At 42.1% G+C, this 16,973-nt stretch overlaps 1 protein-coding gene across 2 annotated transcripts in view; it reads right to left on the reverse strand.

Moving 5' to 3' along the window:
- Positions 1-16,973, reverse strand: part of SMC6 (structural maintenance of chromosomes 6) — a 610,138-nt gene that overhangs the window by 548,682 nt on the left and 44,483 nt on the right. For both annotated transcript variants that reach the window (XM_069235972.1, XM_069235971.1), the window contains exons 8-10: positions 13,767-13,868; positions 7,213-7,332; positions 3,766-3,864 (exon numbers count right to left, since the gene is read on the reverse strand). In XM_069235972.1, coding sequence (XP_069092073.1) covers positions 3,766-3,864; positions 7,213-7,332; positions 13,767-13,868 — 321 coding nt within the window. The remainder of the gene's footprint in view (positions 1-3,765; positions 3,865-7,212; positions 7,333-13,766; positions 13,869-16,973) is intronic.

Here is a 16,973-nt window from a genome sequence, read left to right on the forward strand (position 1 = left end):
CCCTGACTTGTCTCTTAATTCACTAATAGCGTTGTCATCAGAGCAGGAGCAGGAATGTTTCTCAGTCCATGTTTGAAAGCTCATTAGTAGTTCCAGGAGTTCGCTCATGCCACGAGCTGACAGAATTGTGAAGAGGAAGCCCGTTTTCAAAGTAGGGAGATGCAGCAAACAACTTTGGACTAGCTCAAAAAGCGTACAGAGAGAAAAGACAAGACCAAGTTAAGGTCCCACTGTAGCACCAAAAAAACAGCTTTGGAGAAAACATGCTCCTCAAACCTCATCATAACAGGTGATTTAAACAAGAAAGGTTGGCCTGGTAAATGCAGAAATGCTAAGAGGGTCAACAAATAAGCCTTGTTAGTACCCACTGCAAGATCTTGCTAGGCTAAAGATAAAACAAACATAAGAATGTCCAAAAGCTTTGCTCTTCTGGGATCAATTTAACGAGCACCACACCATTGTCCAAGTATCGCTAAATTGTCCAAGTATACAGCATAAATTAATTTTGTGGACAGGCACCTGGTTGCAAGGATGACATCCTTCACCTCGGGTGGAAGGTCAAATGAAGTCCTTTGCTACTGCTCAATCTTCACAAATGTAGATGTAGATTGCACAGATTTTGGTGTAGGATTCTGCCACGTTGCTGCAACAGAAGAGCCTCAAGAAGTGTTGGCCTGATTGTAGGACAGAAGCTCATGCTCAGAGGTCCCAGGTTCCACAATGTCCAGGCCCAAACCAGAGCCACCGGGATGACTTGAGCCCAGTCTTTCTTGATCTTTTTCAGAAGAGTACTCCTTATTGATGGAAGATGCCCTGCACCACCTTAGGATGTTGACACTACTCGTAATCTGCCAGATGCCACCAGCTCAACTCATCAATCAGGTATTCAGGGACACTTGTCAGGAAGTTCAAGATCAGGGAAATGCTGTGGTTGTCCAACCAACTCAAGAGAAGCAGAGCCTCCTTGAGCAGACACCACTCTGCCCTGACTGTTGCAATCCCACATAGCAATGGTGTTGACCGTGAGAACCAGCTGCCCTTTGATGCATGGCAAGAAGGCCTTCAGAGCCAAATTTATGGACCGCAATTCAAACCTAGTGGTATCTGACAGCAGCCCAGCTCTGCATTAAAGTCCTCTGATCTCCAAATACCCCGGATGGACTCCCCGGAACAGCAGAAAAATATCAGCCACAATCATGAGCTCAGGGTGGGAAAGATAATTTGGGCAGCCACCACTGTGGGCTGTCTCATTAGAAATCTTGATGACATATGTCAGATTTCCTAGATGCTGGGCCATTGGAACTTCAGAATCCATATGCCATTTTGACAAGGAGGGTGAGAGGCCAAGAAATCCAAGAGCTGCTATCACTGTGATCCAGGACCAAGGTGGAAACATCAGGATCATAGCCTGAATACCATGGACTTGCTGTGGCAGAAGGAAGGCTTGGAATGGCATTGTGTTCAAGAAAGCTCTGCAAAGAAGTCAGTTGCAACTCCAGCTCAAAGACGGTGAAACGTCATTGATGTCAGGAGGTTTGCTGTCATCTGGAGGTTATCCACGAATTACTGTAGCAAGCCTGCGTTCAACAGTGAGGTAGGCCAAGACTGGTATCCCCAACTTCTGAATATAAGCTGCAACCACCACCATTACTTTCACAAAAGATTATGATCGCCAGGAGATGGTATGTGATGCATGGCCACTTGTTTATTCACTGCTGGGCAGGACCAGGGTTTTGACAAATTTGCAAGCAAGGTATTAGTGAGGGTCTTGTTAAAAAAGAAAAAAAAAAAAGGCTCAGATGTGGGTGGCCCAGGTAGCAAAAGGTATTTAAGAATGTTCGATTTGGTCGCACCTGAGAGCAGCTGTGAATCTAGGACCTCAGCTGCCCTCCAGACAAACACTGCAAAGGAGTCACTTTCTTCTGATGGTGGTCCAAGTGGAGAGTTGAACTCCATTGCAGAAGAGGTGTCAAGCACACCAGCCTCTCATAAATCCATGTACAAATTACCATCTGTGTAATGAGGCGGGGAGAAAACCATTTCCACCCCCACCATCATCATTCTAACCATGAGGTGTCCCTTGTTCCGAGTCAAAGTTAAAATGATAGAAGGAGCCTCTGCTGGTACTTCCTTGTTGGTAACGGCACAAGGTCAGAGTTAGGATGCATAATGTCTAGTTGCACTTTTGTTATTTCGTAGCACGACATCAGTCGAGATGAAGCAGAATCTCTGACATTAGATTCAGCAATGGATGCTCTTCTGGCACCGGTGGTATCAGCATCTATGTCAAAAGGCATGGTGAAGGTCTTCCAGCTGAAGTGGAATCTTGTACTGGAGTCAGTACGTGAGAAGAGTCAGGCCCCAGGAGTCAGACGTCACAGGCGAAGGAACCGCTATAGGTAACCAAACTGGTGAACCCTCCAGTTCCTTAAAACCCGAAGTCATGGCAGAGGGATTGGAAGAACACAACAAATCTGCAGCAAGGCACGCTTAAACACTTCAATCGGCTGTGGCGTTCTGATGGTCCAGGAAACTAACAGTGCATCAGGGTTCACTGAGGAATTTGCTACACAGTTGGAGACCTTGAGGGTGAACGACTCCCATCAAGATGCCCTTGCACCTTCTCTTTAGGTTTAGAGTGGCAGGAAGGAGTAGAGTTTTACTCTGCGTTTTTTATGTCTGCGCTTGGACTTTGACTTGGATTCACCAGAGGTCTTAGAGCAACAAAGTTGATCGCTAGTGGGAACAGCCTTGTGACAAGGACTGAACCTGTGTCTGCAAAGTGGAAAGGGACTTGTGAACAATGTGACTTCTTCTAATGTTCAATGACACATAGCTTAGTTTCCTTGTCTTGGATCGCCTTTGAATGCATGAATGTACATGTAGTGCACAACTTCAATTATGGCCTGAGCCCGAACACCAGAAGTTCAACCTGTGTGGGTCTGGTAGCAAAATTTGTTTTCTACAGTCACAGTATGGTCTGAAACGTATAGTTTTAGGTAGGGACATCAATCTCAAGGACACTGGAATTCGATTTAGAAGTCATCACAACACAGTAAAAAAATGCAAGAGGAACTCCAGATCCATGTCAGGAGTGGAAAGGTAAGAACTGAAGTCAGCCTGCAGCGGTGGCTCAAATATGCAGCTTCACTCTGGTACTTTAAGGGAATTACTGAGCAAGTCCAGGGCCACCGAGTGCCACCTAGCTGAGCCAGGAAGCACTGCTGAAGAAAAATTTAAGAATCCAGTCTGGAACCTGTGGATGTGAGAAATCTGCAGTTAGGCATATCCATCATAAATCATTGTCATGGATGTGGGCAATCCCCATATATGCTTCTCTGAGATAACATCTGAGTTAGACATATCTTGCCAAGATAATATGCACAAAAAATACTGTTAGGCTATGTAGGCTCATACCATAAAACAGAGGTAGTACAAGTAATTAGCAAGGTGCAATAGCTTATAGAATGAGCGATGATGTATGCATGACATAGTAAGGAAACCAATCTCTCTTGGCGAGGGGGACAGAGGGAAGAGAGGATATAATGGAAGAAGTAAAGGGCCTGCCTCGGATGGAGAAAGCAATGAGAGGAATGCAAGTTGTGGAATGGAGAAGGAAAAAGTAAGAAGGGAAGCTGAGAGGTGAAAGTGTATAGCAGAGTTGAAAGAAGACATGAGTAATAAGAGAAGGGGGAAGAAGAAACCCTTTTTTTCCCCACAGAGTAGAATCTGTGCTTTTCACTATAAAGAGGACTACAACCATACCTGCCATTCTTCTATTTTCTGGTTGTATTTAACAGTGCGCCCTTCTTCAACATTGATGTAGTCTGCAACAGGTTTGATATTCTTTTCAATTTCATTGACCTAAGGAAGGGATGACGCCAAACACTATCACTAACAATTTCATATTCAATACATTTTCAATAATTTGATACAACTAGCAGGGTAGACAGAAAACAATTATCTCTTATAAACACAATTTTACAGAATGCTGAAAACTTAACACCATAATTTAAAAAATCCTCATCTTTGAGGCAGAAGTGAATGACAAAATGTCATGCAAACGCCCGGATTATGCCCTACTATGAAGGTACAAGGTGCTGGAGCACTACAGACAGCATGCAAAGCCATATATTAAGTAGGTGGTGCTCATTCACATGGTAGTCATATGGTAGATCTACATTCCAAGCAGGATAGATAAGAGAGTTGAACATTTACCACTGAAACATTCTATGATCTTTATGTCTTAAATTATTATTGCAAGAATCATCATACAAAGCAGAAAGTAAAGATGTCACGCTACCTTTGTAATAATGACTAATGAAGCCTTTGTACTCAAACTGGATAGGAAACAGTTGAGAAAGCTATATAATAGGGAGGTTTTTAAACCCTAGAGCACTATTCTTTAGTTTAATGTTTCTTGGGTCTGTTATTTTCACTGATAAAATTTTGGCTGCAAGAGTCATTGTTTGGGCATGTTTTACTAGCAATCTGGCTTTTATCCATCCATTACTAGTTTCCGACTCAATTTTCCATAAGTTAACAATTATCATGATCAGAGAGATGTTTCTTGTTATACACACTCCTTACTTTTTCCTGCATATTGATATAGAGCCTTTCACCAGTGAAAATAGTTTATATCAATGTTACAACTTTCCTTCATAACTATTTATTACCTGTTTATTTGTTGCATATTTAATAGTACTGATGCTGATATGAGGCCACTTTAAATCACTTTGCAGGGAATAACTAGTTACACAGGATTGGGGAGGCGGAAAAAATAAATAAAGAGAAATATCATATCATTAAAAAGTTCACTCCTTTAGGGAGCAGTCAGCATTGAAGTAATCCAAAGGCCTAAGAAAACACATGTACCTTCGGTCTTTCCTGAAACTCAAAAGTCTTATTCAAGGTGGAGAGGAATAAAGAAAGTGGGTTTTATGGGAGGACCATTGTATAGGAGACCTCCATCCGCAAAAGCTTTGCATCTTATTGAATGGACTGAGTCTGGCACGGGTGGCTAACCTTAGGGATCTAGGTGTCGGAAATGTGTCAAGATATCAGAAAGATAAGAAGGTGCACAACGGTGAACACTGTGCATAGGACAATCTTAAAATTCTGCATTTTTGAATGCAAGCAAATGGAGGTCTTGCGAGAGGGTGAGAGACTGTGTGCAGATAATGCCGTGATTCCTTCACTCTTTGAATCTTTTGATCTTTGTTTGAAACTGTAGATTAGGTTGCAGGAGCTGGGCACTTCTAAGAGGTACTCTGAAGCAGGCATAACAGGAGCACATTTAGTTGACAGAATATGGAATACATAGATGGGCAATCCCTTCAAAGCTTTCAAAATGTGCAATATTTAAATGCTTGGTGTACAATAAAATCAACTGTTGTAAATAGGGGCAACTTCTGATATGTTATTCACACTGAAAACAATTAACACTGTCAGTGTCAATGGTACTGCTATTAATCTTAACTGTGGGTCAAAATAAACTCGGAATTTACTTTGAACAATATATTGCTATAGAAAATCCCATACCAAATTGGGTAAAAGGCAGAAATTCTCATTTCAGATTGGCTGAGATTAGCATATCATTTTTAATAGACACCAAAGAGTCAAATCTTGATTAATTTACAAAATCCTTTTCAGGATTTATGGGTTACAATTCAATTGTTTTTTTCTTGCATAAACTAAATGTAATCGAATGTATTATGGGTGTCAATGGAGAGAACCACAATTAAATGCAATCTCTGCATTCATTGGGTTTATTTATCTTTATATATGTTAGGTGAACAAAACATAATTCCTGGCATGGTAATATAATTATGGTTAGGTTGAGGGCTAGGGTGACAGAGTTAAAAATAAGCTTAATGATACCCTGAAGGTTAATGTTCAGATGATAGTTAATTACATTGATGTGGTCAAAGTAATGTTCATTCCGAATGCATAGATGCTACACACACACACTCTCTCTCTCTCTCTCTCTAGGGTCTATAAAAGGGATAAACCTAGGTATATTTCTAAGTAGAAAAGGAGGGTGGGTATTGTTTTCACAGGGATATAAACTGTACAACACTTTAAGGCCAAAAGGTGTATTCTGAAAATAATCGAAGACCAAACTCTTCACAAGCACAGGAATTCCTCCAGGAAGCTAGTGTATCAATTCTGTGGTGCACTGTAAGTTCTAAGGCATAAGTGATGAAACATACAGGCACCATGAGATTGAGAAGTGCATATTCTGCAATCACATTGTTTATATGCTGTTGAGATGCACAAGTCTAATAGTGTGTTTGCTACAATGTGGGAAATGTGGAAAGAGAGGATTTGCTATTTTCATATTTGAATGATTTATCACATTAAAAAATGTGTGTGTGTGTCTATATATATATATATATATATATATATATATATATATATATATATATATAAATAATTTGATGAATTTATAAACTGTTAATGAATATATGTAGTCTATGTATAAATTAAATTTGGTGAATACAAAACTTTAAAAAAAAAATAAAAAAAAACTTTGTGTTTTATCACAGACTGTACAAACTTGGATGTCATATAGAGGAAACACAGGTTAAGAGGGGCTTCCTTTGTGTTGACAACACAGCAATTTAACCTGTCACTCACACCTAAGTTATAGGTGGTTTGTGGGCTTCTCTGCCTTTCTTCCTAAGTCGTTGTGTTTGTAGGCATTGATCACAAGCCTGAAAACAGTGAACAAGTTCATAGTTAATAAACTATTTTAACATATCACTAAGACTAATTAGATTCATCTGAACTAATTGTGAACTAAAGTACAGAAATCAGTATACAGCAGTGTCAATAAAAAAGGTCTAGAAAGTAGGAAAGTAAATGTTAAAATCTTGAACACACATAAACCAATGTGATATTAGCTGCCAAGCTCAAATAAACAATCAAACTGCCCATACTGTATGAGTGTCTATGTTGAAAATGTGACACTGTAAATGTTTACTTTTTCTTCTTAAGTAAGAGCTTGTTAAAAAAAGAATTACTACTGTTAGGTCTATGAATATGCCCTATTACTCTACAATAGCACATTTTAGAACTAACGACCTGGTGAAATGATTTTAGGGGAATTATTAATATGTTGTAAAGAAGTAGTACAAAGGGGAAAATCTTTCATTACCTTCTACTGATTGTTAGTAAATAATGAAGTCAAACAAGTAAACCAAATATTACCATTGCCCAAGCCATTTTATGTTTCAGTTCTTCAAGTTTGGTCTTCATTTCTCCCAAAGATGCAATACTTTTGAAGCGTTCTTCTTTTTCTAGACAATGTTTCCTAAGTTCTTGTAGCCTCTAGATTAGAAAATATCATGATATATTTTAGACAGTATCATAAATGACTGTGTTTAAAATAACTATCTCTCAAAAGCTCCACACCTCATTTGACCTTCAGCCCAGTAAACATTCGGGTCAACAATAATTTCATAGATTCATTTTTAGTGGATATATGTGTTTAAATGGATTGCTGATATAACGTCTAGATAATACTTCTAGATAATACATTGTTAAGCTGTTAATAGATTGTAAATAGGCTTAGACGGGTACACAACACTGATTCATTAGTACAAGTGAATAAGTAGCAACATGATAAATGTGTTTCTCATTGTTGCTTCAATTTAATAAATTTAAGAGTACTAATGTGTATGGTGCGAAATAAAATGTATTTGTGTGGAAGACAGTGATCGGCCGAACAATTACACAAATAACCAGGAACAATTTCGTAGTCCAAGCTGATATGTTTTACAATTAAAACAATACAGTGAAAAGCAGTGCCAGGTGCATTAATAATCAAAGATGATCTCTTATTAAAATCTCCCATTATCTGTATCAAGGACACAAAAGGTCTGATTACAACCTTGGCTGAGGGGATTACTCTGTCCCAAAAGTAACGGATATCCCGCCTGCCGTTTTACAAGTTCCATAGAATATATTGAAACTTGAAATACGGCGGACGGGATATCCGTCACATTTGGGATGGAGTTATGCCCTCTGCCAAGCTCGTAATCAGGCCCAAAGTATACTGGAATGTGTTCCATTGCAACTACGGAAGCATATGGAAGATTATCTCTTGACTGCTGAAAAACTGCTCCTCCTCATGAACTTATAGAAGTATTTCTACTTTGAAAGGTATTGAATAAACAGATTGCTGTGTATCAAAGTACTCTTCAGAATAAGCCTGGCATCTTAGCATCATGTGTGATAAGACAAGAGACAGAGAGATGCTCTGAGGTAGGAATATTCTTACCCCAAATAAAAAGCCAATTCAACGAGGATTTTCCCTATATCGACTACTGTCAACAAAATCTTGGCTGGAAACACTGGTGATCATGTTATGGGCAGGAGCTTTGTTGACAGGAGAGTAGGAGTCTATGAAGGAGTAATCTTCTGTGCAAGAGGAATGGGAGAAAGGTTACATCCAGTAGTGTGCACATGAGAAGAAGCGAAAGAACAAGCCACCATGCTGTTATTTGCAGGATAGGGAGTCGTAAATGAATAAGACGGTGCAGAAGTGAAAGCCACAAATGAAGACTTTGGTGTCTGATTAAGCATTAACAAAGTAGCAGCAATAACTTTAAAATTGGTCTCTATTGCAGGGAGGACACAGGTGTTTGGATCAGATCAGAATGAGTAAAGCTTCATTTAGAGGATTTAACATTCCATGTTTAACTCACAAATCTTGAAGACCGCATCAGTGTACTGTCTCTCATTCAGCTAATGAAAAAGCTTTCTCAGTTTGTTCCTCAGCTATTTTCTGGAAAGAGTTGGTCGATATTGCATTAGTTCAGTATGTCCTTCTAATGCAGGCAATAAATTCCCCAGTCATGAAGGGCAAAAGCAACTGATTGCCATTCTGATTATGGAGGACATTTAAATATGTTAATGAATGAAAGATCCAATGAGGGCGATATTACTGTTCAAAACAATGTTTTCAAGAGCTAGTAATTTCATCTTTTTTGACACTGGGAAACAGAGCTCTCCTACCCCATTGGTGTCAAGGTCCTGTTGCAGCTGTGCATACACCTCAATATGTAGCCCAGTGCAGTACTTCAAAATGATGGTCTCGGTATGGAGGAATCATAATAGTTTGATTAATTAGCTGTAGAAAACCTGCTTTTCACACGGTTCCCGTCCTTTTTCTCTGCCAGATATAGGTGGTATTTTGACTCTGCACATTGAGAAACCACTAACTGGTTTCTCTGTGCCTGTATTAACTTTAAAACCTGAAGAGAATTGTAGAACTCATGATATGGGTGCTTGTAAATGAATGTAAAGGTGCATAATTTTTCAGTTGCAGGCACACCGACTGCAAGTTCCTTGCAAGAGGAAGCTCCAGTAGACCGTTGGTAGGCCTCTTTTTGAATGAACTAATAAATGACTACAGTAAGCCAGCCAGATAAGAGGGCAATGTGTAGCTCACTGCTACCTAGGACAACAGGAGCTAAGAGAGACAGATAGAAAGAGAAGGTGGTTGTGTGCCTGTTAGCCACCAAGCCGAGACCTGTTAAGAACAGACTTGCGAGGCTCCCAAGAGACAGAACACAGCTGTACGTCTCACCACAAAAAGGGACCACGTTATTTACCAAACATGCTTGGTGAAGGACTTGGAAGTGGACAAGCGACTGCTGAACTGTCAGTGGGAATGAGACTGCCCCAACCCCTGTGCTTTTGTTCTATGACGGGATCAATATTAGCTGTTTTCCTGGTAGCTCCTAAGCCAAGTGACAAATTTGAACTAATCGGGAATTGGGAGAAATGTTGATTCTTTACTGGAACTGGAAAGTGATTGACAAAGCCAACTTACACTCACTGTGAACTGATTTTTTCATACAGAATTCTCCAGATGAAGGCAATGACTTTGGAATCAACACCAAGCTCTAAACTGGCAACAGAGGAAGAGGAGTACCATCTATTGGCTTAGGCAGACTTTGAAGGCCCAGAAAAGTCTCTCTCTGACATAGAGAATAGAAAATAATTATCTCTTATAAACAAGTTTTCAGCATTCTGTAAAATTGTAACACCATAATTAAAAAAAAAACTCAACTTTTGCTCTGGACACTTTTACCACTGCTGACCAGTGCTAAAGTGGAAGCGTTCCCTGTATAGATTGTGTGTGTACAATGGCTATCCATGATTGGTATATTTGATTTACCAATAAGTCCTTAGTAAAGTGCACTAGAGGTGCCCAGGGCCTGTAAATCAAATGCTATGTGTGGGCCTACAGCACTGGTTGTGCCACCCACATTAGTAGCCCTGTAAAAATGGCTCAGACCTGCCACTGCAGTGTCTGAGAGGCGGTTTTAAACTGCCAATTCCACTTGGCAAGTGTACCCACTTGCCAGGCCTAAGCCTTCCCTTTCTATACATGTAAGGCACCTCAAAGGTAGGCCCTAGGTAGCCCCATGGGCAGTGTGCAGTGTTTGTTAATGGTGGGACATGTACTTATGTGTTTTACACGTCCTGACAGTGAAATACTGCCAAATTCCGTTTTCACTGTTGCAAGGCCTATCTCTCATAGGTTAACATGGGGGCTGCCTTTAAATATTATTAAAACGCAGATTCCCTTTGAGAGCAGATAGACAAGTGGAGTTTGTGGTCTCTGAACTTACAATTTAAAAATATATCTTTTAGTGATGTTGGTTTTTAGATTGTGTGTCTGAAAATGCCACTTTTAGAAAGTAGGATTTTTCTTGCTTAAACCATTCTGTGACTCTGCTTGTTTGTGGATTACCTGTCTAGGACAGTTTGACACCTCTCCTCTAGACAGTGACACAAAGGGAGCTGGGGTGTAGCCTGCATATCCTGATGGGCCATCTGGGCTGAGTGGAGGGGAGTAGTGCTCACTTAGACCTGAAAGGGCTGTCCCTGCCCTCACACAATGCAGTCTCCAACCCCTGGTGTATGTCTGGGGCCTGGCCTGGGCAAGGCAGGATCTTGAAAACAGAGGCAGGAAGGGGTATAATAAGAGCACCCAAAACCCCAGAAAATCAGATTACTTCAGGAACCAGGAGGAACCTCGGCCAAGGAGAAGAGCTGGAGAAGGAGTACTGCCCCTTTGCCTGTGACTGTACTTTGCTGGGTTGGCCTGCAGTAGCTGCTTCTCCCTGAGAGAGGACAAAGACAGACTTTTGTGTGGCTTCCCACTGGTGAAGAATCTCTAAGGGCTGAAAACTGAGCTTGCCTTCTGTTGTTGAAGTCTCAGAGACAGCAAGGACTTCTCTCTGCCAGCACTTGGGCTTTCTGCTGAGAGTCCTGCCTGCCAAGTGGTGCCCTAACCAGTCTCCGGGCCCTTGAAAGATGCAGCAGGTGGAAAGGACAGAAATCCACGCAAAGACCGCCGTGCAGGGAAACCTTCGACCACAACCCGCTTCGCGGCTGAAAAACGACACACAGCCAGCCTTGCGGCTGAAATCGAAGCTCCACCTACATCGCGGCTGGGAGATCGATGCAATGTGGCTGGAGAAACGACACGCAACACCCACAGCAGCTGCTGTAAATGACGCAAGCCCCCGCGCAGAGCGGTTTCTTGACACCGTGAGACCGGATTTCGACGCAACATTGCTGGGCACGGAAAAACAACGCAAAGCCTGCCCGGAGCCAAGGTGCCCGTCCAGACTGACGTATCGCTCTTGTGGGAGAGAAAAAAAGATGCACGCTGACTCGACCGGAGGTGAGACGACGCACACACTCGTTTGCGATGCATCACTGGCCTTTTTCAACGCACACTCATCTGTGTGACTTTATTTTGACGCTACCCAGGTACTTTTGTACGCTAACAACGTTTTCACTGTTTTTTAAAGGATTTAAAACTCTTTTGCTTTTAAATTCATAACTTGACTTGTGTATATTGCATTTTTGTCATTTGTGTCTTGTTTTGTTTAGATAAATATTATCTATTTTTCTAAACCTGTCTTGTGTCATTTTGTAGTGTTTTCACAGAGTTACTGTGTTTGTGGGTACAAATACTTTACACCTTGAGTCTGAAGTTAAGCCTGCCTGCTAGTGCCAAGCTACCAGGGGGGCGAGGGGGGGGGGGAGGGTTAACAGAGGGTGATTCTCCTTTACCCTGACTATAGTGAGGGTCCTTGCTTGGACAGGGGGTAACCTGACTGACAACCAAAGACCCCGTTTCTAACAACTCTAAACACACATTCACTGAAGCAGCCCTTAATCGCAGACTGCATCAGTAAGGTCTGACTGGCACCTAATTTTGCACGATGGTGAAAGAATTTGCCCAACAGAGCAAATTAGCAAACCATAATTCCAGACTCTTTACCCCTCCCCTCATAAACTGACTTACGAAGTGCTCTGGCTCACCTACTTTAACACACATAGCCTATGTTTGATTTGTTTTTTTATATTTTTGAAGTCCTATTTGAAGTTCTATTATGTGTCCATCTCTTTTATTGTATCACAAGCTTTCAGTTTTCTTGCAGCACATATCAGCTTTCTTTTGTCTCAAAGCCCTGGTCTTTGCTTGCTTTTCAAAATTTGTCCTTGGCCTCCAATATATTTTCTGTCACCTTAATCACTTTTCAGGCAACTATTTATAAGTTTCTCCCCAGTTTAATTATAGTCCACTTACCCACATAAACTGGGTCTATCCTAAATGGATTTCCCCAAAAGGAACATTCTTCATTTTTATTTTTTTTATTTTTTTTACAATACCTGGCTATGTTATCCAATGCTGTGCTATTCATTCATAGGAATAAAAGAGGCTCGTGAGATGCGGTCAAGCTGAGCTAATTTGTAGAGACAATTTTGTGCCACAAAACTTTTTTTCGCTTCATTCTAATTGCCATCTTAATAGCCAATATAATGAACAATAGCAGAGCCTTCATTTGATGCCTTGACCTGCTTCACAGCACTTCAGTTGCTTGTCAGCTATACTAAAGAATGTGAACAGCCTATAGTAATTTACAAATTAAGAAGATTCAAGTCCAAATCCAAGAGCAATTCAGATGTCACAAGAAGAAAGACAGCCTACCTCCACAAAACTGGGAATGCACAACAGGATTTACATAAAATCATTCTGTACAAGGAAAAGTATTTCTTCTAGAGAACCTTTGTTTTGGCCAAAGATTTCCAATTACCTAACACTGAAGATTAGCAAGAACTCCAAGTTGGCAAAGCTATTATGCTTCTCATTGATGTAATATGTACCAAGTTAATTGCATTTAATATTAGGTTTGTTGTGAATAAGTTTTTACAGATTTGCTCAAACTGTATGGCCCAATCACAAACAACCTGAACTGTGATTTTGCTGGAAGAAAATGCCTTAGAGCATGGTGCTTGCCTTCCCCACAGTGTATAGGCCGGAAGTTGTATTCAGGTTAGCGTCTAGTACTAGATAAGCTATATGGATCTTACTTAGCACAGGCTTATAGGTTTCCGTGTAAAGTAAAGCAAACAGGAAAAATACACACATTTCTCTCTTTTAAGGTGGCTTGAAGGCAAAGTGGGAATGTTACAAATTCCTCTACTAACTGTGGTTAAGCTGATCAAATGGCCAATTTCCTCTTTGCAAACATCCAAGTAGGAACATATACTGTAAGAACGACAACCAGGAAACAGATACTGGGTTTTGGCAAATAAAATATAATTGAGGGATGTAACAGCTACTAACCACTACTACCAATCCGGTCTGCATATGAATGGTAAACAAATAAAGAACAAAGTACTAAAGTGTCTAATTAGACAATCAACTTGTTTCTGAGTTTCTTACACACCTCCACTCCTTGTTCTATTTGATCATGCGTTCTTGATTTAGTATCCATAATGTAAGAATAGTCCTCTTTCATCTGCTCAAGCTGAGTCGCTTTCATGAAAAACTAGAACCAAAAGAAGAAAAGCTTAGTTAGTGAGACTCAGCAAGGCACTCAAAAGGTTGATGGCTGAAGTATGTGAAACCGAACAAATGATCCACATATTTGAATCATTATACAGGTATTTGCAGAACCTCTTTATACAAGGGTATTACACCCCACTAAACAGTAAGCAATGATACCCTTTAGGTCCACACAGCAAATTATTAAAATAGATGCTTCGTGCTTTGAAAGGGTTATCCTTTATGATAATGGTGAGCTAGATTAGCTAATCTGAAAAGGGTATAAGGGCAAGGAAAACACGGTATTGAGTGGGCACATGTAGCATGAAGTACACCTGCCAGACTGACATTCAGTACCTATGCAAGGTTTGAATGAGAGTTCTATGAAGGTGGGAGGCATCAGCCGCCTCTGGTATGCGTTCAGGGGCCTCAGTAATGTCATATAAGGCAAAGTAATGTATTTAAGGCAAAGATGGTGCCCTGCATACTGGGTGATTCCAACCACCAGCCAGCTACTGTTGCTGAATTGTGGGGAGGGAGAATAAGTAGCTACAACAGAAGAAAGGTCTCTAAAAGTGCCACGCTTGCAGAAAACGGTCTTATTGGTGTTTCCTCCACTCAAAAAACCTACCTATTTTGCAAGTATGTTTTCACAGTAGATATGGCAGAACACTTAATTTGGAACACCAAAAAAACCCACATGAATTCTAACAAAGGCAACTGCCACGTCATGTCTCGTTTATTGACATATTTAAAAGTACAACAATCTTGAAGGCCACAGTTATGCCAAATTAATTTTAACTATAAGCTGACAGTATGTGGTAATACACAGCTTTGAGGGCAGAGATGTGCCAGCTCAGCCTACATAGCTATTGACTGTATTGATGTCATAGAGGTTGAGCGGGGACCTGGAGACAGTTGGAGATAGGCTGAGACAGAGAGAAGCAGCTAGATGGATAAGGTCTCTTTAATGTAATAAACTACTCATCTCTACTTCAATTTTCTGCTTCATGTTGTCATTTCTCACTGGACACTATGTTACACAGCACATTATAGCTCTCTGCCCTGGTTTAAGATTTAAGAGTAGACCTGTTCACAGGGCAACAGTACAAACCTCCTGTTTTAGCAGACAATAGATAAATGCTTCTACGTTGTGACACTCACTTGTTCCCCAAGATATGCTTGCTCTATGTAATTTGTTTCTGGAAGTGTTAAAAATACTTTGTGGGCATTTGGGGGGATGGAGGAGTTTTTGGAGGGGTGGGCGTTGCTGGACAAGATGGCCACCAGGATGTGAAATCCAGCAGCTCCTATTGGTCCGCCAGTAATCCTACATAACCCTGATGCCACTGTAGTCCTGGAGGGGTGAAAAACAACCTAAGAGCCCCCCTTGGCCCAGTGCCCGATCCGCATGGTGCCTGTCTGTGATTGGTAGGCTGATGTGGAAAGCAGTGGTCCTGGAGAAGGAGGACCACTGAAGGCGTGGACTGCTGGCCGCCAGGCAGCTGATTTATATCACTTCCCTACATGCCATCACCGATTGAGGTGACCCGAGGGAGCGCCCTGGATCCGGGGTGGTCCTACTGTGGGCATTGGCTCCCCAAACAAAGAGGTGAGTGGGGCAGATGGAGAAAGATTGCATGGACTACTGAACACGGGCTGCCACGTACCGGGCAGTCCAAATGGGGCTAGCAGACGTTGGGCCTCGGGGAAGACTGACAATAAGTAGGCCACACTGTGCTCTCTGAAGTGAGCTGGGGGGGCCCCAGCACTGCGCTGAGCTCTCTGAAGTGACCTGTGGTCCCCCTGGTACTGGTGCGAGGGCCGGGGGGCGCGCTGTAGGAGGCTGGCTCAGTTTATGGTGTACACCTATGGTGTGGCACCCTATACTGAGTCCAGTTAACCCTTAGTGATAGTGTTTAAGTAGTCAGACTAACTCTCACACAAGAAAGAACCACACAAGTGTTGCAGAAATAATGGATTCTTTACTACAGCACTAACTACTGGACTAGAATTGGCCTATCTACTTTTGGAGATATCTACACACAATATAGACACACAAAAGAACAAGCAGAAATGTACTGGGCCCTACGGGGGGCAAACCATATAATAATTAATTAAGTGGAGTGAGTGCGAAATAGGGAACTCAACCAAGGTAAGTGTGGTAGTTAGCTAGGGGATGGGAAACAACTAAAAAACCCATATTAAGTACTCCAAGTGTCCCCAGCAACAGGTTGCAGAGTGGATACCTTCCCAATCGTCCCACAGACTAACACAGGGAAGTCACAGTTGGAATTTGAGAGTTTCAGGAACCTTCCCAGTGGACCCTGAGGAAACCCAAAGACAGGAGGAAGGTTGGAGTTTCCCCACCCAAGGATCCAGAAAACAGGAGTACCTACACCAGGAGACCCAGATGCATAGTGGTGAAAGGACATCGGAAACCCTAGTTAAAGTCAACTGACGACTCTGTTGTCCAGCTGCTGTCCCGACCCCTGGACCAGGCCAGAGGAATCAAAAGACAGATTTCGGACGTAGAAGACTCAAAAAAGAAGTGGACAGAGTCTAGCACCCTGGTGGTGCAGGTGGCAATGCCCGACCTCCTAGAGGTGATGTTCCTGCAGATTGGTGAAGGAAGAAGTCCAGCTGCGGGTCCAGGAGCTGCAGAAGATCCTGGGAGTTACCTATGCCGGTCGCTGGATTGCGGGAGGGTCAGTGACCAGCGAGGCCACCAACAAGAACTGGCAATTGCAAGCAGGAGCTGAAGATGGATTGGCAAGTTTTTTGGGACCAGCAAGTCCCAAGAGACTCTACCCTGAAGGGGGAGTCAGGGCTGGCCCTCAGTACACAGGGAGGCCAGCAGAAGTCGTTGGAGCCCCCTCCCCCGGGTGACCCACAGGCGATGGACACAAGGAGTCACAAGGAGGCCTCAACAGCACAACAAAACAGAAGGCCCACATCGCAGGAGCTGCGGAACAGAGACTGATCTTTGAGATGCACAGTGCTGGAGGCTGGGGCTTCTCGGTGCCTGAAGAGTTTCCAGATGAAGAGTCAACAAGCCTTGGCAAGAGTAACAGTCACAGTGTACTGGGGGTCCAGGCCAGTGGCAGGA

The sequence above is a fragment of the Pleurodeles waltl genome, chromosome 5, assembly GCF_031143425.1.
Source record: "Pleurodeles waltl isolate 20211129_DDA chromosome 5, aPleWal1.hap1.20221129, whole genome shotgun sequence".
In the NCBI taxonomy this organism is placed as follows: Eukaryota; Metazoa; Chordata; class Amphibia; order Caudata; family Salamandridae; genus Pleurodeles; species Pleurodeles waltl.